At 38.4% G+C, this 21,226-nt stretch overlaps 1 protein-coding gene across 9 annotated transcripts in view; it reads left to right on the forward strand.

Annotated features, from left to right (window-relative positions):
* ADGRL2 (adhesion G protein-coupled receptor L2) overlaps positions 1-7,105 on the forward strand; it is a 251,158-nt gene extending 244,053 nt beyond the window's left edge. For 4 of the 9 annotated variants that reach the window (XM_014591132.2, XM_027775248.1, XM_027775241.1 and 1 more), the window contains 3 exons: positions 725-821; positions 2,165-2,293; positions 5,671-7,105. In XM_014591132.2, coding sequence (XP_014446618.1) covers positions 725-821; positions 2,165-2,293; positions 5,671-6,425 — 981 coding nt within the window. In that variant the 3' untranslated portion in view covers positions 6,426-7,105. Of the gene's footprint in view, positions 1-724; positions 822-2,164; positions 2,294-2,523; positions 2,606-4,927; positions 4,981-5,670 lie in introns of those variants that run through there. The other 5 variants (XM_027775243.1, XM_027775244.1, XM_027775245.1 and 2 more) reach the window with 4 other exon arrangements.
* The last annotated feature ends 14,121 nt before the right edge of the window (positions 7,106-21,226 follow it).

The raw sequence follows: 21,226 nt of genomic DNA on the forward strand, positions 1-21,226 counted from the left end.
CAATAAAATAACACTTGTTCATCGCTAGAGGTTGGGTGCACACACCAGAGCAAGATGGAGAGACACAGAGAGACAGAAGGTACACCCAATAGGGTGTAGTCACACCACAGTCCCTTCTTCTCCATTTCCAACACTGTCGAGATTTGGGCCATGCATACAGAAGCACTCATCACATTTTGTTTTGTTTTTTTAAGAGAGAATTTTTTTTGCTCTAAGGAATATGCATTCACCAGAGACAGAGAGAGACAAAAAGACAGAAAACAAGAAATCACTCCCCAGGGGGATGGCCATGCCACAATCCCTTCTCCTCTACTCTCCTCTTGGGATTTTGGACACACATGCACATGCACCCAGGGTGAGTTTTAACCTGCAGGGTCCAGGACTCAAACCACAGTCTATTAAGTGGGAGTTCAACAATGTAACCATTAATGCCATCTGCTGGTCCCCCCATCACGTTTTCCAATCCACTGGGGCCAGGATTTGGTTCTCTTAACCACTAGGCTTTGGGGCTGGCCCTAAAATAACATGTTTTAAGAACAAATGATGAAATGGAGAAACAATGAGGCAGAATAGACTGTCTTAGTTTTAGACCAGAAACAGCATACATTCTCTAGAAAGTCAACAGCAATCGTACACAGATTCTTTAGGCTAAATCTTTGCATGTCTTTAATAAGGTGAGCTTGGGAGAAACTAACATATTTGTCTTGGAATTTTGTATTAATAGAGTCGTATAAGAAGGATGTGGAATGACACTGTGAGAAAACAATCTGAATCTTCTTTTATCTCAGGTGACATCAATAGCACTTCAACACTTAATCAAGGTCAGTTATTAGGAAAAAGTTGAGTTTACAATATAAATTTTTTACTTTTTTGCCAACTTAAAATTATTCTAGAGAAAATGGTGAACTTTTCTCTCATGGGTTCATATCACAAGTTTTTAAACTTGTTGAGCCAACTTTTATTTAATACATCTTTAAAAGAAAATTAAAATACATGAAAGTAAGTTTTCTGTATTTGATGTGTCTGTACATCAGAATTTATAAGGCAATACAATTATTTAATATGCTGTGAAATAATTTAGCAAAATAAGGGCACATGCTTCCGAATAAAAAATTAAATTTAAATTGATATGAAAAAATATATTTTTGTGTAAGTCCTTAAAAAGGTCATTTATCCAAGTATTTTCAGTTCTACTGCATCGATTAATAATACAACATATTAGAGTTTATCACAATGACATTAAAGACATTTTTAATTGTTGACATTGTTCTATTAAAGATATGGACTTTAAATGGTTAAAGGGAATATGTGACATCACAACCAACTTGGGTTTTTAAGTATTTTTTAGTCAAAGTACATTGCCTGTGTAAAACACATGGTTGATAAGTATCGAAAGGTTTGTAATTTATCAGTGAGAAGGAGTGAAATGTTTGTTTATTCTTGCTTTGATGTTTTACCTAATTCTGTTAAGATGGCTATTAAAAAGTAAATAAATTATTCAATGAATCATTATTGAAACCTGGCAAATGAGATTACGGAATGAATATTCTTGTTAGAAAGAATTTGTGACTGGTCTAATAATTCATTATACACAGTCTTTTTTTTTTTTTCCTCAGCATGTGTGCTTTTGCATTTACTAAGAGAAGCTTTTTGCAATGTGTCATACCTTTCACCTGTTTGTGAAAGTTGTTTTTCCTTCTGCTTGTATCAAAGTTGGTTAACACAGATGTTTTCATGAGGGATAATCCCACACCTGTAAATCCTGAAAGTTTGAGATTCCCTCTTCTGAGCCACCATGTTTAAGTTTTTAATATTAAGCAGTAACATCTTGAAACACAATGTTGATCTCTATGCATTTAATTGCCATTTTTGTTTAACAGAGATTTTGTGTAAATTAGTAAATGTCATCCTCAGCAGGTGTTTACTTAGGGGACTTAGAAAACACCTGTGAATTACTGAAATTTATCTTCCCTTTCTCCTTTCTCCTTCAAATTAGTAGTTCAAATACAGTCAGAAATTTTCAGCAGATTTTCTGTTGCCAACTTGTCCACTACCCTTGATGAATTTAAAAAAAAAAAAAACTTTACTGCAACTGTATCACTGAAATGAGAGAACTGATATACTTTTTTTCTTTTTTCTTTTTTTTCCTTTTTTTTTGTTTTAGGAATGACTGGCAATTACCTACTAACAAACCCTCTTCTTCGACCCCACGGCACTAACAACCCCTATAACACATTGCTCGCTGAAACAGTTGTATGTAATGCCCCTTCAGCTCCTGTATTTAACTCACCAGGTGTGCTTATACTTATAAATAAAACTACTTTTCTTTGCTGCTAAACAGAGCTCTGATCTTTGCCCTGTTTCTAAAGATCTCAAGTTGCCACATATTTATTATTACACTCTTAATTCCTCAATTAAAAAAAGTATACAGTTGCCCTTGCCAGGCTTCTAAAACTGCACTATATTATAGTAAAAGTTCAGTCATGATAGTATTTACAATAATGATCCATGTTTTTAACACAGGTGGCATAAATCTTAATATATTATTACAGGACTGACATCACATGGTCCGAGAGCCCATCTTCAAGATTTATATCATTTAGAGGTATCCTATCTATATAATATACTGTTCAGTTAACTCTAAAGCTTGCTGACAAAATTTGCTTCTGGAATGAATTACCTAATTGAATGGTTAGGTATAGAAGACTATATCCAGCATTACCAATATAACCAAACTATAGTATAGTGCAGCTTTATGGTAGTTTTTCTTTTTTCGTAAAAAGCTTTGAAAATAAAGTTTATAATAGTCAGTTTATACCTGTAGTTTTTAATTGGGGGAGGGGGAAAGTTTTTCACTAACCCATCCTGTTTTACTGTTTTCTAATAGCTTATTTAAAAACATAAAAGCATATATATTCAAATATTAACAGCATTTTCAATATTTTGGTAAAGTTATCACATGATAGCATATACTCTTTGATTGTGATTAATATTTGCCATTAAATTAAACACAGAGCTTTGTTTCCGTTTTTTTTTTTTTCTTAAAATTCTTTTTTAACGTAACTGCAGCTTCTCTTTTCATTCTCTTTTCTTACTTTCCTTATGCTTTCCTCTAGCAACCTACAGAGAGACAAGTATGGGAGTAAAACTTAACTTTGCCTATCAAATGTAAATTTTTTCAGCATGATTTTTAATGGGCACAATTAAAACATAATTAGCGGTCATGAAGTAGACTCAGCGGGCAAGTGGTTCACAATTTGCAACTAAAATGTTACCAAATTCAAACAGTGCATCTATCTGTGCTGCCTTTCATCTGTAGTCGAGGTCTGTAGCAAATACTGTCCATATTTAAGTATATGCAATGCTGAAATAATTTGCTCTGCAAAGCCTCAAGTACTGTCTACCAAAATGCTTAATAATTGACTTATCATTTCTGCATTCCCACAGTAATCTTGCTACAGGCTATGGAAAGTCTTCAAGTGAATTACCTGAACTTGGGCAGAAAAAGATGCCTCTTCAAAACCAGTCAAAAACGTCTTAAATCTGCAGTATATCATAGAAAACATCTTTGGATTATGTGCAGTAGACATATTTATATTTATTAGGCAATAATGAAAAGAAATACTTGAAAAGATTGCATCTCTACAGCGGAAACAAATGCTAGCATGTGGTCCATGTGTTACTGTAACTTAACACACTAAATGTTTCTTAGCAGTAGATTAAGATAAGTAGATAATGGCGCATAGATGAATTTATAAAGCTGGAGAGTTGTGTTAATCAAGTTAAAGGAAGCCTTACAAATAATTGTCATAACTCATTTTTTACACATGGAGTATCATATGAATTGTCCATTTTCAAATGAAGAAGTTGGATCAGTTTTATAATAATATTAAGTTCCTAACAAATATAGGAAGTAATAAAAGTCCCCCCATTTTCTCATTTTCTTTTAATGATAAGCTATCTATTATTCAATTGTCAGATATTGATTGCTCATAAAGTTTGTACTTCACGATATAGGGATGTTTTTCTGAAGAAATGGAGTTTTCTAGGATAACTGCAGCTTTAAGAATGGAGTGAGCACTGAAAACAGAAATTTTGTATTTTTTTTTCGAGAATTAAATTTTTTCTAAACTCTCCTCCAAGCCTTGCATACAATGCAGCAGCCTCACAGTGGTCAGTTTCATTTCAATAACATCATTTCATTCTTTTTTTTTTTTTTTTTACAGACCTATCTGTAAACAAGTGATCTTTTTTTTTTCCTCTAGGTTTTTGAGAATGAATAACCTAACTTTCCATGGTGCAGATCATTTCATTTCCTCTAAGACATTTTATTTTCATTTGCTTGAGAAGCACTGTAATGTCTTGAAGTTTACATGTTTATGTGTCTGTAGAAAATACAATTCTGATTCAAATAGAGCATGTCACCATATTTTTTTCTCCTAAACCTCTTTTCATATCTTCAGCAGACTTATCCAATCTTTCATACCTTTAGATATAAAAATATATTAGCCAAGGCTGACACCCTTTTCCCATTCCATAGTTAATATTTATTCTTGGTTTAATTTCTGTGACCCATACTTAAGAAATCTCTAACATTTCTGCGTCTGACCTCATGCCCATGGCGTCTATGGGCCAATCCTATATAGTAGACTCTGCTGGTTCATTCGGTGCTGTCACTGTGACTGATGCAGACTGCAGGGCTGCAGGCAAACTTTGACCAGTAGAAGCCTGGGGCCATTGCTATTAGAGAGATTATTAGTGCCACAAAGAAAAAAGAATCAAAATAATAAATATTAAATGAAAAACTAAAAGGCTGCTATTGCTGGTAATCTAATTTGTTGAACCCTTGCTCTGACTAAGTTGCTGAGAAGCTTAGAAATTCTTCATCATGTTACAATAAATCATTTTACTTTCTTTTATATATCAGCTACTCTTAGGCCAGATAGCCTGAGCAGACAGACATGATGTGAGTTGTCCAAAGTGAGTCATTCCACCTGCTGTCTGTCGTGGTGTTGGATGGTGCTTGTGGGCCCCTGGTCCAGTCAGTATGAGAGTTGGCTGTCTTTGTTGAACATGAATTCTTTGTATCTGTCCATTTTTTCATTCTTTTTTTTACTTCATCTTCAGAAAAAGGAAATGTTAGAATGTTGTTTAAAAAGTTGCTTGCCAGTTATGTGGGTTTATGTTGTACATTTGCCTTTCGGTTTTGTATCGTGACTTATTCTTTTTTTACTTTAGTGTTGTTTAGGACAAATTCTGTTAATTTTATTTTTATAAACCATAGTCTTGTACTTTAAAATGTAAATGTCACTAATGAATTGCTTTGCATTAACTATGCAAGGGCATGGAGTGAAGTCTTCTTTGTGAGAGCATCAGCTATTTGACCCAAAATCAATGAACAACTATTGTCTCCCCGAAATTGATAAAGTCATATTCTGTATGCCATTTTCCCTCCCTGGAAAACAGTATTATTTTTAACTCTTCTTCCTGTTATCTAAGGGGTTGCAACTGTTTACAGTTGGGAATGCGGGAAAGCCTGGCACTTTCCAAGTGTTAGCTTTCAAATACAACTTTGTCCTGAACGACATTAAAAAGTTTTGTACAAAAGAGAGAACGTTTCTTTAGCAAGGAGCAGGGGCAGTAACGGTAACTCTCACTTTTCTGTTTCAGGACATTCACTGAACAATGCCAGGGATACAAGTGCCATGGATACTCTACCGCTAAATGGTAATTTTAACAACAGCTACTCACTGCGCAAGGGGGACTACAGTGACAGCGTGCAGGTCGTGGACTGTGGACTAAGTCTGAATGATACCGCTTTTGAGAAAATGATCATTTCAGAGTTAGTGCACAACAACCTACGGGGCAGCAGCAAGACTCACAACCTCGAGCTCACGCTACCAGTCAAGCCTGTGATTGGAGGTAGCAGCAGTGAAGATGACGCTATCGTGGCAGACGCGTCATCTTTAATGCACGGTGACAACCCAGGGCTGGAGCTGCACCACAAAGAACTCGAGGCACCGCTCATTCCTCAGCGGACTCACTCCCTTCTTTACCAACCCCAGAAGAAAGTGAAGCCCGAGGGAACTGACAGCTATGCCTCTCAGCTGACGGCAGAGGCTGAGGACCACCTGCAGTCCCCCAACAGAGACTCTCTTTATACGAGCATGCCCAATCTCAGAGACTCTCCTTATCAGGAGAGCAGCCCCGACATGGAAGAAGACCTCTCTCCCTCCAGAAGGAGTGAAAACGAGGACATTTACTATAAAAGCATGCCAAATCTTGGAGCTGGCCATCAGCTTCAGATGTGCTACCAGATCAGCAGGGGCAATAGCGATGGTTATATAATCCCCATTAACAAAGAAGGGTGCATTCCAGAAGGGGATGTTAGAGAAGGACAAATGCAGCTGGTAACAAGTCTTTAATAGTACAGCTAAGGAACTCCAAGGGCCACATGCAAGTATTCATAAATAAACCAGAGACTCATTGGCCCGTGCAGCTTCCTCAAACTCTGCGTGAAGAGACGGCTCTGTTGACCTGTGGTTCTCCAGTGTAAAAAATGTTGACTGAACTTTGCAGTTCTGTGAATTTTTTTATAAAACGTACAAAAACTTTGTATATACACAGAGTATACTAAAATGAATTATTTGTTACAAAGAAAAGAGATGCCAACCAGGTATTTTAAGGTTCTGCTGCTGTTTAGAGAAATTGTGAAACAAGCAAAACAAACCTTTCCAGCCATTTTACTGCAGCAGTTTGTGAACTAAATTTGTAAATATGGCTGCACCATTTTTGTAGGCCTGCATTGTATTATATACAAGACGTAGGCTTTAAAATCCTGTGGGACAAATTTACTGTACCTTACTGTTCCTGACAAGACTTGGAAAAGCAGGAGAGCTATTCTGCATCAGTTTGCAGTTCGCTGCAAATCTTTTACATTAAGGCAAAGATTGAAAACCTGTTTAACCACTAGCAATCAAGCCACAGGCCTTATTTCATATGTTTCCTCAACTGTACAATGAACTGTTCTCATGAAAAATGGCTAAAGAAATTATATTTTGTTCCATTGCTAGGGTAAAATAAATACATTTGTGTCCAACTGAAATATAATTGTCATTAAAGTAATTTTAAAGAGTTTGAAGAAAATATTGTGAAAAGTTCTTGGTTGCACATGTTAGGAAGCATTTTTTTTCTTACACTTTGTCATGGTAAGTTCTACCCATTTTTCACTCACTTTCCACTGTATACAGTATTCTGCTTTGACAAGTTAGTCCTTCTTACATTTAAATTTCTTATTGCCAAAAGAGCGTGTTTGATGGGGAGAAAACTCTTTGAAGCCAGTTATGCCATGCTTTGCACAGTGTGGTGAGATCTCGAAAAGACTGCGTGTCACCCTCCATTTATTCTTGAACAGAGGGCAAACAGGGCACTGGGCACTTCCCACAAACTTTCTAGTGAACAAAAGGTGCCTACTCTTTAAAAAAAAAAAACATAAATATTACTCTTCCATATTCCTTCTGCCTATATTTAGTAATTAACTTATTTTATGATAAAGTTCTAATGAAATGTAAATTGTTTCAGCAAAATTCTGCTTTTCTTTTCATCCCTTTGTGTAAACCTGTTAATAATGAGCCCATCACTAATATCCAGTGTAAAGTTTAACACGGTTTGACAGTAAATAAATGTGAATTTTTTCAAGTAGTTAACATGTGCACTTTTATGTATCACACACAACTGGCTTGAACACGTTGGTTCTTTTACACCCCTTCCTCCCTTGGTTTAGGTGACTTCGCGCCATAACCCCCGGAGGTATGAAAGAATACAATTAAGTTGTCTGTTCTTAAGGCTGAAAAGAACCTAGTGTATTTGTATTCTGATTACCCATTGTATATGTACAAAATCTGGCAGATCAATTTTCATAGGGAACTAGTCTCAAAATACTTTTGCCTTTTGGCATTGCACAGTTCTAAAAATGAAGAGTTGGAGATTTTATTATCAAATTTGGCCATCAAAGAAAAATTGATTTTGTTTTTTTGTTTTTTTGTTTTGTTTTGTTTTTCATTGATGTTTTAGCAGTATTGAGAAATTTCTAAAACATACTCTTAACAGTTTGAGGATTTATAAGTATCCCTATAGACAGCTGTGAATGATGGTATTTATTAGAGGATTTATAAGTATCCCTATAGACAGCTGAGAAAGAAATCATGGAAAAGCTTACTCCAAGTTCAAAAATCTTATAATTAAATCTCAGCAAATAGATTTTTCCTGTTTATATCATAAAGCATTTAGACCAAATTTGTCTAAAGCTCAGTGGTTCTCTCAAATGCTTCCACCAAGTTAGAATTCTTTATTTTATGTGGACACATTTAGTCAGGGCCTGTCGAAATTTGAAAAGAATAATGAGGAAAACAAGTATGTATATATCTAAAAAAGTATGTATATATCTAAATGTGGATATAGTAAGGTAGACACTAATAAAATAGTTTAAACATTTAATGGTAAGGTAAAATGGAGGGGTATAATCACAAAAAGTTAATACCTATCAAGTTTTAGATTGACTGTATAAGAAATTATAATTATATTAATGTTCACACAAATATAACTATCTTCTGGGAAGGCTACTTATATTTCTTTTGCTAAAATTCTTCAGGAATTTGTGAAACTATTTGCAAGCAGAGTGACATTATATAATGAGACACCTTACATTTCTATCTTGTTACACTTTTTTCTTTCAGTGCCTAAACCCATGTGGTATTGTGTGATAAATACTTTCCAGTATACAAGCTAATGAGAGCCGGTCTACTTCAGTGACTTTTTTTTTTATTCAAAGGCCACACTGATTCTTGAGTTAGTCTGAGTTGTTTGCTCGAGGCAGTTCTCAAAGCTGTGGTATAATGTGAAGAAGTACATAATACCTAAATGGTTAATGTTCTCTTTAGAAAAACTAATTTTTCGGGACCAGCTAAGTCACTGGACTCCCATGTATTCAACCACTGTTCAAGTCCCAGCCCTGGTGGCTTAAACTCACACCAGGTGCATGTGTGTGCCTGGCCAAGATCTGGAGAGGAGAATGGAGGAGAGGGGATTGCAATGTGGCCATCCCCCTTGGGGGGTGATTTCTCACTTTCTGTCTCTCTGTCTCTGTCTTTCTGGTGAGTGCATGTGCCCTGTAGCAAAAACCTCTCCCCTCTCTCCCCCAAAAAAAGAAAAAGAAAAACTAATTTATCATGAGTCTCTATCCTACAGAATACAATTTGGAAGCTATCATTATCTTTGCCACCAAAATGAGAGTCATTTTTTAAAGAATTATTTCATTCGATAAGAATAATTATTTTTTAATTTTCTACAGGGCACATACACTCATCAGAGAGGCAGAGAGTGAGAAAGCAAACCTCCAGGTCTGAAACTCCACAGTCAACCAGTGTGAGTCCAGCACCCCAGCCACAGCGCCGCCTGCTGGCCCAAAGCAGAGTCATTTTGAAGACATTTACTTTTAGGATTGCCTTAAATTTCATCTAGGATTATCCCCTAGGTCAAGGTAGTTTTGTACATTTAAAATGACTCATCTACTGACTCAGTAAATGCTGATGCATTGCATCACTAGCCCATTTTCTTTGAGTCTGGTCCGCTTTCACCTAGATACGCCGTTTCTACATCCTTGATTGTTTCTCTTCTGTACTGCGAAATTTAAAAGTCACATTATTGGACCAACTGATGGCATAATTGTTAAGGTGACTAGATCCCCACATGGCTAATGGCACGGTTTTAGTCCCAGACCTAGTGGTTTAAGAAAGACGTGTGTGTATCCAAAATCTTGGAAGGAGAGAGAAATGGAGAAGGGATTCCAACATGACCATTCCCCACGAGGGGCACTTTCTACTCTTGCAAGCACATATATCCTCTGGCAAAATTTAAAAAACAAAACAAAACAAAAACATTGTAGCCCTTCCCAGGGACAGTTGCTCTGCTAGTTGATGAATAATAAGGATGTTTGTGTTCATTTCTTTTAGATGTGATTGGATATAGGTTAGTCCAGATCTCGTACTTTTTTAAAAAAGGCTTGTGTTCTATTGGGAAAAAAATATATATATATGGCATATACATCTGTATGTATTTATCTTACAGGCTTTTTAAATCATTTATGTGGAAAAAAATTTATACAAGTCTATAAACTGCTTAAATATATTGTAATCCCAACTCAACGTTTATTTGAGGTAGTTACATACAGTATTTTGACCAGTGAAAATAATAATTATTTGACAGAAAAATTGTCACTATCCTCTCCCCAACAGAATAAGCATCATGCACAAACTCCTTGCCAAATCCGAAAAGAAAAATTTATGTGCACTTGTTTTATGAATGTATTCCGGATGCTTTATGTATTTACTTAAATGAGAAAGGAGAAAATGTATTTTTCCATCAATTCAACTATGAACCTCAGGCTTAAAACTGACCTTTAATATGCTCTTGTGGGATAGGTGGTTTTGTAAAAAAATTTTAACTCAGTAAAATTTTTATTACAGTTACAACCTTCTAAGTCAAAAAACTTGAAAGAATGCATACTAAGTGAATTTTCTGAAATGCAAACATCTCTTCATATTTTCTTGATACTGAAATTTTCTTTAAAATAGTACTCCCTGAAGTATTTTACAAATAAAACTTTACTACCAAGAGTTCACAAAATCCTGTGTTCCAGATATTTCTCTTTCCATGAAACTGTTGCATTAAATCTTAAACATCAGTATGAAAAGTTACTGACATGTTGCAAATAGATAAGAATTGCTTCTCGGTGTGATAAAGTTAGTATAGTTTTTGGTAGAAATGGCATGTCACATGCTTCCTGTTAGTGAGCATCGAGTTGATTCTGAGTAGTCCTTACATAGCATGTATGCACAGACTAGAAACACTGCTGTCTACTCACTCAGAGGTGACTGAGTAGTGGGTTTGGAGATTAATTCATGGCAGTCTTAATTATCATTAGAGTGGTTTGGGAAGAGAATTTCTGTTCTATCATTTCAATTCCTTCTCCAAATGACTATAGGAACACATTATGTTAGCTTTTAAAGCACCACACAGAAAAATAAATGTCTAGGAGGGATATCACATGTTTAACCAACATGTATTTTGGACACACTACCGGTGCCTTGCTGCAAAATGTATGGGACCATTGGAACTCTTGGAAGTTATCCAAGCTGATTTCCAGGTACAACAGTGCCAAGCTTGCAAGGCCAGGGTAACACACCTGTGTCAGAAGGTATTAGTAATATGGTGCAAGTGCACCATGTAATTAGGCTAATTAAATGGGTCTGTGAGTGTTTTTAGATATCAACATTCTTCATCTTGTAATATGGCTTCTATGACATCATTTTTTTCTTGATGACATTACTATTTACGGAATGTGCAGTTTTGCAGAAGTATCCATGTAAGATATTTTCATTTTTAAAAGATACTGTTTTGGGGTTTTTTTTGAGATTTTTTTGCTATGGGGCATGTGCACTTAGTGGGCGAAAAAGAGAGACAGCAAGAAATCACCCTCCATGGGATGGCTGTGCCACAGTCCCCTCTCCTCCATTCTTGGGATTTGGGGAATGCATGCACACATGCCCCGTGTGAATTTCAAGCCACCAGGTCTAGGACTCAAACCACTGTCAACCATATGTGAATCCAACACCTTAACCACTACGCCACCTGCTGGCTCCTGAAGACAACTGTTTATTAAGTAATTTGTGTGTGTGTGTGTGTGTGTGTGTGCGCACGCGCGCGTGCGCAACAGGGCATGTGCATTCACCATAGGAAGAGAAGGAAAGTGAGAAGTCATCTCTCGGGGGGATGGCCACGTCATTGTCCCGTCTCTTTCACTCTTGTGATTTTGGGCACATACTCACATGCCTGGCATGATTCTCAAAGTGCCAGGTCCAGGACTCAAACCAGCATGTGGGATCCAATACCCTAACCTTCACGCCACCTGCTGGCCCTACTGAAATTTTAATTAGTGCATTTGAAATGCTGTTGTGCACTGGCATAATTTGCATAACTTAACATTATAGATCACTGTATTAAATAAACAGCAAAACAGGTAACCCAATACATTTGAGTGCTCCAAAATTTGCCTGCTATGGGGTGGGAGAGGGGAGAAAAGACAGTAAAAACCCTGTCTCATGCATCTTTTCACACATTTCTATATTATGTGCTTTTTGAAATTATAAAACTAAAATATCTTAGAAATGTCTAAGAGACATAGTTGATCTTCTACACCAATGTTATGTGAACTTAAGAAACAAATGATGGATAATCAATTTATGAATAGATCTTTCAATGTGTTTCTCACATTTTTAAGCCACTAAGTTTTTTAAAAAGCATTTTGGCAGGCACAGAAACATGGCTTTCTTGTTTGATTTTGTTAGTCAAAAAAGAGTGATCTTTTGATATTCTCTAAAGAAGGCTGACAAGCTACTATTAGAGAACCACCCAGGAGCAATAATGATAGGCATGAGAGATATTGATTAGATGAAAGATTCATTTATGTTTTTTCTGCCGAACATCAGTCTTAATACTAAAACATAGCCCCACCATACAGTGAATTCTTTAAACAGTAATAAATGAGCTACGAAATAAGATTTTTTGTCTCATTTACTGAAGGTAACTGTTTAACCCACTCTCTATTTACATATTACCTCTGGAATAAAACTACTAGCACTTACTCGTTTTATTTTTTCCTTAGTATGTGTGTGTTCATTTAGGGAGGAGAGAGACAGACACAATGAGAGGGAAAGTGAGAAATCAGCCCCCCATGGGGTAAAGCCACACCTTAATCCTCCTCGTCCAGGGGTCTTGGGCACACACACGTGCACCTGGAGTGATTTTTCAAGCCACTGGTCCAGGAGCTGAACCATGGTCACCTATACGGGAGTTCAGTGACGTAACCACTACGCCATCTGCTGGCCCCGCACCTACCTCTTAATAGATGTTTAAATATGCTAGGCTCTGTACTACTTATTATGTGCTTTATTGCATGTAATCCTCACACAATAGTCCTCTGACGAAAGTATTCATTTTCTCCTTTTGCAAAAGAAGCAATAAATTGCTCAAGGTCTCAACGGCTGTGGAACAACAGAGCCTGAGCTAGAATGCTATCTTCTTGACACATCTAACTGACATGTGTCACCTCTGGCTTTACTTGGAGTTCAAAAAGTATGTCTTAGGCATCGTGGACTGCTTCCCTGCTGGCAATCACTGAGGGTTTGCTGTTGTTTTGGAGCCTAAAACAAAGGAAGTTGATTTAAGTAAGTCAAAAGTGTTTCAGAAAAAGAAATTTCTGGTAAAAGATCATCTACTTACCTCTAAAAGGTAAAACTGTGGCAGTACTGGGCCTGTTAACTGGGTGTTAGCCAAATGTAAAGTTGACTGTTTATTGGATTCTGAGGGACTGTTCCCTTTAGAAATAACTTAGACGAAAGTTCATCAGGAGGAAGTTGTAGCATGGAGGGATTAAAAGATTTTGATTCAGGACATCCTATTTCTAGTCCTCACCTGACCACTAAAATTAATACCAGCTCAGCCAGTCCTGGGACCAAAACCGCAAAAATGAGAAAATTCATTTCATATCCCCTACCCCCCAGCCATATCAACAGAAAAGCCCTATGAAAAATCTAAATTGTTTGACACCTGTTTTAGTTTCTTTTTCCCAGAGAGACTGGCACCTCGATGAAGTCTTCATGTTATGATCCACCCCCAGTTTTAGCCACTCCCAAATCACGGGCATGCACATGCCCGGTGTGTTCAGGCAAGTCTCCAAATGCAAACCCAGAGCTGTCTCCCGCGGTCAGCCTCACCGAGCATTGCGTTGCCACTGTGCCAGCAGCTGCCCCCCATGGGTTTAGATGATGTGTGCGTGCTCATGCTTTCAGCATTCAGGACTCTTAAAGTTCCTAATCCTATGCAGCCCAGGAATTAGCAGCGAGAAGCCAAGTGCACTGACTGGTTAGGGGCTGCCGTTGCATAGCTGGTCCTGCGCTACAGAAATCAAGAGTCCAAAGGGAATTTGAGTCTTTGTATTCTGGGTCCTGCCTGAGACACTTAGAATCATAACAGGAAGACTTCATTGAGGATTCCAGTCTCTATCATGGAAGAAAGAAACGTAAAAAAACAAGTGTAAAAAATTTTAACATTCAGCAGGGCGCGTGTGCGTGTGTGCCCAAGATCCCGAGAAGAGAATGGAGGAGAAGATTGTGGCGTGGCCACCCCCCACCCCAGGGGGGTGATTTCTCGCTTTCTGTCTCTCTGTCCTGGCGAACGCACCCGCCCTATAGCAAAAACCTCTCAAAAAATTTTTTTTAACATTCAGATTTTTCGTAGGGCTTTTGTTGTTAACGGTTGTGGTATAAGGAAGTAAAATGAAATGCATATTCTCGTTTTTGCAGTTTTGGGCCCAGAGCTGGCTGGGCAAGCCTGCATTAATTTTACTGGTCAGGCGAGGTCTGCTGGCCACTCCACCTGAGACTATCTGAATGACGTTTTTGATACCATTCACTTTTGTCTCGACCTCCTGTCTAGCTACCTTCCTTTATTTTTTTCTCCCTTTCCTTCCTCTCTTTCTATCTACTTCAAACTGTTTTTGTTTGTTTGTTTGTTTTTTAATTATTGCCATAACTTGCATGTGCTCACAGGAGAAAGAGACAGAGAAAGAGGGAAAATGAGAACTCACCACCTCTTACCCACTCCAGGGTGGATGGCCACACTGCAATCCCTTATCCTTTGGGACTTGGGGGGGCACATACTGGCATGTTTTTTAAGCCCCTGGGTCAGGAGACTACAACCATACAGTTGGCCAGGTGGGATCCAATACCTTAAGTACTATACCACCTGCTGGCCCTTTGCTTCAAGTTTTTGCTCATCTCTCTCTCTCTCTCTCTTTCTCTCTCTCTCTCTCTCTTTCATTGCCAGAGACTGCATGTGCTTGCCAGACAGAGTGAGAGAGAAAGCATTCCCCAAAGGGGCATGATCAGCCACAACCCTTTTTCCTCTATTTTTCTGTTTTTCCAATCCATCAGGATTTTGAGCATCTGCACACACATACCTGGCATGTTTTTCAAACCATGTGGCTGAGATCCCACCCATAGTGGGCCATGTGGCTCTAGCTTCCTATATGCTGGGCTTAACCCCTGTGCTACAAGCCTGGCCCTTGATTTTCTCTTATTTTCTCCTGGATTTTTAAAATTTTTTTATTTGATTTTAAAAACTGCTTTAGTTTCTATAGCATCTACTTTACACATCTTTTTATTTCATAGATTTAGCATTTTTTCTTATTAGTGTATTTTAGTCTGTGAGTTTTCTCTTTCATTGTCTCTGGCCTTGGATACATTTTTTAAAAATCTCATGTTTTTCATGTTAATTTTTAGTATTAATCTTTAATCTTTATTGAACTATAATCTTGTTCATATTTAAATTTCTCCTTTATAATTTTTCATTATTTTTGCCCTTCACATTCTTTTAAAAAAGAGTCCCTTTGTTTCTTTATCATTGTTTTCTTCTCAGTTTTCTATTTTTTATTGTTTCATTTGTTTTTAGTAGTAATAGTAGTAGTAATAGTAGAAGTATTCAATCATGAGCGAGAGAGATACAGCACCCTCAGGAGGGTCTCGCTGCTACAGTGCGCCTTAACATCAGCCAGCCCTGGGTCAGGGGTACACACACATGCCCAGCATATTCAGGGATGTCTCTGGACCTGAACTTGAAACCTTCCCATGTAAGTCAGCCTTGTGTCATCATCTGTACCCTCCTAAGAAGTATTGCTCCAAAGATAGTAGCATTGAGAAAAGTTTTCAGCATTTCAGTCCCTTGTGTAGTTCAAGTGCCCTGTGAGGAGGGGGGGACACCTTCCATTTTAGAAGCTGTGTAGATCGGCAGAACAAATCCAGAGAGAACAGTTGCTGGGAATAGGGTACACACAAGCAGGGATTTCTTGTTCCTCATCTGTGACATGCAGAATGACGTCTTTATGATTTCTCTCTAATCCTTTCAGTTACCTTGCCCACACCTGATTCAATTTTTAGCCTTTTATCCCCATGCTGTCTCTTCAAATGAACATCTTGACATCTCTTTTATTTTTCCACAGCCACTTAACCAGTTTATATAATATTTAATAAAACTTTGTAGTTACAAAAGCAGGTACAATTTAAATAGTTAAGTTGGTCCCACATCATGGTGAGCTAAGTCTAGGGATTTATCCTGTCTGTCTCCTCAAAGTTTTGCTGTAACACCACAGATGCATAGATAGGAGGAGGACTCTCTGTGCCCTTTGTCATCCTAGTCGTGTGACCTTTGAGGAAATTCTGACTTTCAGTTCCAGCAATTTTACTTAAATGCTCCATGACGCTGGACACATATCAATTTCTTTGAGCTATAGTTATACCAAATCTAAAAAGCAATTGCAAATGTCAGATGTGTCTCTTAATTAAAGAGCACTATTATTTAGTATGAACATAAAAGTTCTCCCAGCTGATCTCCACTGAACCAGCCTTCCAGAATAATCTGACTCGACCTCTCTCGGTCAGATGTCCCGACGGCCTTTGGTGCACTGAGCCCTGCCCACAGGCTGCTCTCTAGTTCGCTCTCTTACTTTTCCCACCGGCTCGTTATTTGTGTTTTAGGAGTCAGTTGTATTATTTTTTTCACCAACTATGTTTATGGTTATACTGATTATTGTAATTAAATAAGTAATTAAACATTATATACCAATTAAATGAGGGTGGGGGCAAAACGTACATGCATGAAATGCTAGAGATTCGCTGCTAAGGCAATTGTGGATGAACAACGGAAAGGGAGTAGGCAAAATGATGATAAAACGTGAGAAGGAATCTGCACTCAGATCACCCCTCGAATACCCAAAAATTTTGGGCCCTACTTAAAGAATGAAACTGGACATTGTAGGTGTTATTCCGGTTGGGTATTTGCAAAACAACAACAAAAAGTCTGGGATTCCAACGAGCAAATCCATACCCAAAGAACAACCGCTGGTCCTACACTAAATGACTTTTTAGATTTGCCAGCCAATGTCTTATTCACACCGAATACGACAGCTTTTGCTGAATGAGGAATTAATTTAATAAAATACACCACCACAATTAATTATCCAATACAATAATTATGGTATCTAAAGTATGTATCACCCGTTCTGGCATAGGAGTGAAGGTACAGCAGCAAATCCTCGAATATTGAAATCCATTTCTTACATATTTATCCCAACTTTAGTGTTCATTTTGTATGATAAGATATTCATGTAAATAATTTAATGAAGTAGAGGTATTATGATTATGGAAACTTTAGATTCACGAAGACATAGGCTTAAGCCTCTGCTCTCTCTTGGGCAAATTACTTAACCTCTCTCAAATTGTTTCCTCCTCCGGAAAATTGGAATCAGCCTACCTTGCCAAGGGTTGCTGTGCGGATTAGAAGTAATGTATGTAAAGTGCCTTAGTGCGGCGTGGGCACGTGACAGGCGCTCGGGAGGTAGTAGCTTTTTTTCGTTAGGAAGGATACTGAGCATAAACATCGCGTGACCTTACATTTTAGAGGGATAATCAGTCGTCAGGACGCCAGCTGGATTGTCATTATCTTCCTCCAGCCATGTGGCCGCCTGTATCAGGCACACGTGTGGCGGGTTATCTCACTAACACTTCTCTGAACAATGCACCAACGGGCACCAGGCTCAGGCCTGTGAGGGACGAGTTCCCAACGGCGACTCCAGGGAAGCCTCGGCTCTGTGCAGTGATCTCGGTTAATGAGAGCAAAGGTGAGCAGGCCTCTGAGTCTCCCTCTGTGGAATCAATGTAGTTCATTTAAAAAGTATTTTTCGTTTGCGGAGAAGTGCGACAGTCTGATTTCCGCCATCCCATGTTCCCCTCGCCTTTATTTTGCCTTCTCTTTGTGCCTACCAAACTGTAGACCAGTCTCTTGCTTTGATTCTTCGTCTCATCTTTCTCTCCCCTAACAAATATCAACTGAATATCTGCTGTGTGATTAAAATAGGTGGTGGGACATACAAATGAAGGATATTCCTGCCCTCAAATTGATAATGGTGATGACTACCTCACATGGTCACCTACGGTGTGCTAAGCTCTGTATGGAAACTCTTTGTGAGCATTACTTCTTTTTTATTTTGAGAGGTTTTTGCTATAGGGCACATGCGCTCACCAGACAGAGAGAGACATAGAGACAAAAAGCGAGAAATCACCCCCCAGGGGGGATGGCTACACCGCAATCCCTTCTCCTCCATTCTCCTCTCGGGATCTTGGGTATGCATGTACACACGCCGGCGTGAGTTTTAAGCCACCAGGTCTGGGAAGCGAACTGCGGTCGACTACGTAGGAGTCCAGCGACATAGCCATTACGCTAACTGCTGGTTCCCAAATATTACTTCATTTTTAAAAATTCCTTTTTTTTTTTGGAGAGGTTTTTGCTATAGGGTGTGTGCGCTTCCCAGAAAGAGACAGAAAGCAAGAATTCACACACACACGCCCCCCGGGGGGATGGCCACATCACAATCCCTCTCTCCCTCTCTCTCCATTCTCCGCTCGGGATCTTGGACACGCACGTACACATGCCCAACGTGAGTTTAAGTTGTCACCAGGTCTGGGACTTGAACTGCAGTTGACTACATGGGAATCCAGTGACATAGCCATTATGCCAACTACTGGTCCCATTCATTTAAAAAAATTCTTATACCTATAAACAATCCCATGATAAGAAATTAATTTTATAATACCTACCATTATTATTTGTGTTTAATAGGTGAGGAAATTGAAGACTAACCAGGTGAAGTAACTTGCTGAAGTTTAAAAATCTAGTCAGGAAGCCTGAGAGGCTGAATTCCGACCTAGTTATGATACAACTCACATACCTCAGAACAGAAACAGATATTTTAAAAGGATCATTACAATACAATAAGATAACAGCTTTCTTATCATGAGAACACAATGAAGAGAATGGCTCTGAAAGGATTACTGAGAAAGGCTTTACCCAGGAGACAGTGTGGAGCTGGGTTTCACAGGATAAATAGGAGTTTCCTAGCTAACAAAAGTAAAACAGTAGTTTTCTAAGTAGATGGAAAATGAGATCAGAAGCAATCAGATATGACAAGACATTTGATAATCAGAGAAGCTCAGTGTGGCTGGAACAGTGTAATTACGTCTGATTGCGTACGGTGGACCAAATGCCTGGAGAGAGGCTCCATTTAGAAGGTGCTTGGGTCCCCTAGAGTTCTGGAACTGATGTCTGCTGCAGAGAATGAATGCTGGTTTCTAGGGAGTTGTCTTACATACTATGCTGCATGCATACATCATTTCATTTAACTCTGACAACCATACAAGGAACTAAGCTTCACATATAATTATTATTTATTTTTACTTAAAGTACACGAAACATAAGAGTAGAACTCACTGAATTTTCATAAAATGAAAATTTCCTCGGCATGTATCAAGGAAACCAGCACCCAGATTGAGAAACAGAATTTAAGACTCCAGAAGGCCTCTTGCATCCTTGTCAAGTCATTGCACTCCCAAGGGTATCACTACCTATCTCTACACTGCTAACACCTATTAATCTGCATGTTTTGAACTGTACGAGAGGATATTGCCATGAACAATGTTTTGTATATGCTCTCCTCTCTTCAACATTATGCTGTGAAATTATTTCATGCAGGTTTGACCTATAAATGTAGCTCATTCTTTTTCATTGCTGTGTAATGTTCCATTGATGACTGTATCATACAATATTGGCCTTAAAGGATTTATTTCCCTTTCAAAACCAATAAAAATAAAATGTGCATAGTTTAAATTACTAGTTTTATATCACAGACCTAGAGAGTGGCAGAACTAAAGCCCTCATCTAGTATCATCTTATTTTAAAACCTAATGGATGATATAATGAGGTTTTGATTAATCTCTAGTCAGCAATGCTTTATTAAGAACTTGATAAGTTATACAAAAATCTATTGTGTTTCATTTCTAGCTTCTGAGGTCATAAGGAGCAACATCTGTTTCTTACTTCCTAGCCCACATTTATACACACAAGAAGATAACTTCAGCTGCCAACAGGTGCTAGGAAGAAGATACTGGCACACCTGCACCGAGGACTGCCTGTCGCAAGCCCCGTTCTAGTCGAAGTACTTTACCTGTGTTACTTCATGTCATTCTCAAAACAAACTCTCAAAATAAGTACAGCAGCTGTATTGTGATCCCAATTTTACAGACGTAGATGCAGACTCTAGAGTTGAAGTACCTTGCCCATATCCCACAGTTAGTAAATAAGGGAACCAGGCCAGATTGGGCAGTATAGCTCCTGAGCCTGCACCTGCCACCATGCCTTTGTAAAGAGTAAATGATAAGGAGCACTGCAGGGAGAAGCCTGGTCTGGCTAGGGCAGTGGGAATGATCTCCAGGAGGAAAGGATGTGTGAATTAGAGCTCTGAATAGTGGAGAGGAGGTATTCGTTTGAACACCAGGAAAAGAGAACATCTTGAACATAAGAAGAAGTAACTAAAAAGACCCTGAGTCAGGAATGATCTGGGCATACACACACCACACACACACACACACACACACACACACACACACACACATATATATATATATATATATATAGAGAGAGAGAGAGAGAGAGAGATTTTTTTTTATTTTTGCTATAGGGAATGTGCACTTGCCAGAGAGACAGAGCAGAGAGATAGAAAGTGAGATAGCACCCCTCCAGGTGGGATGGCCATTCTGCACTCCCTTCTCCATTCTCCTCTTAGGATTTTGGGCACATGTGCACATACAGCATGAATTTTAAGCCACTGGGTTGAGGATTCAAACCGTGGGAGTCCAGCAATATAACCATTACAACATCTGCTGGTCCCAAGCTTGGCATATTTAAGGATTGCAAAGGAGGAAAGTGGAGGTAAATGAGGCCTCAGCCAAGTGCAGATTGGGAGCTATGGAGACATGAGTTGAAGATCCCCTTCAAGCTGTACAAATGCTACTACATTTCTGTTGTTTCCTAATTAACTGGTTGGTCTATCACACAGAATAAATATGATGACCCATTTAAAGATTTAGCACACTGACTAGGCAAGTAGCGTGTCTCTTCTCGCTCTTCCTCTTCCCCCAAACTGCTCCTACCCTGATGTTGAGCATGAAAGCACCCTTGAATTACTGTGGTCAATTGTGAAAGAACGTGACTGATACATATT

The sequence above is a fragment of the Tupaia chinensis genome, unplaced genomic scaffold (assembly GCF_000334495.1).
Source record: "Tupaia chinensis unplaced genomic scaffold, TupChi_1.0 Scaffold000534_1, whole genome shotgun sequence".
NCBI lineage: Eukaryota > Metazoa > Chordata > Mammalia > Scandentia > Tupaiidae > Tupaia > Tupaia belangeri.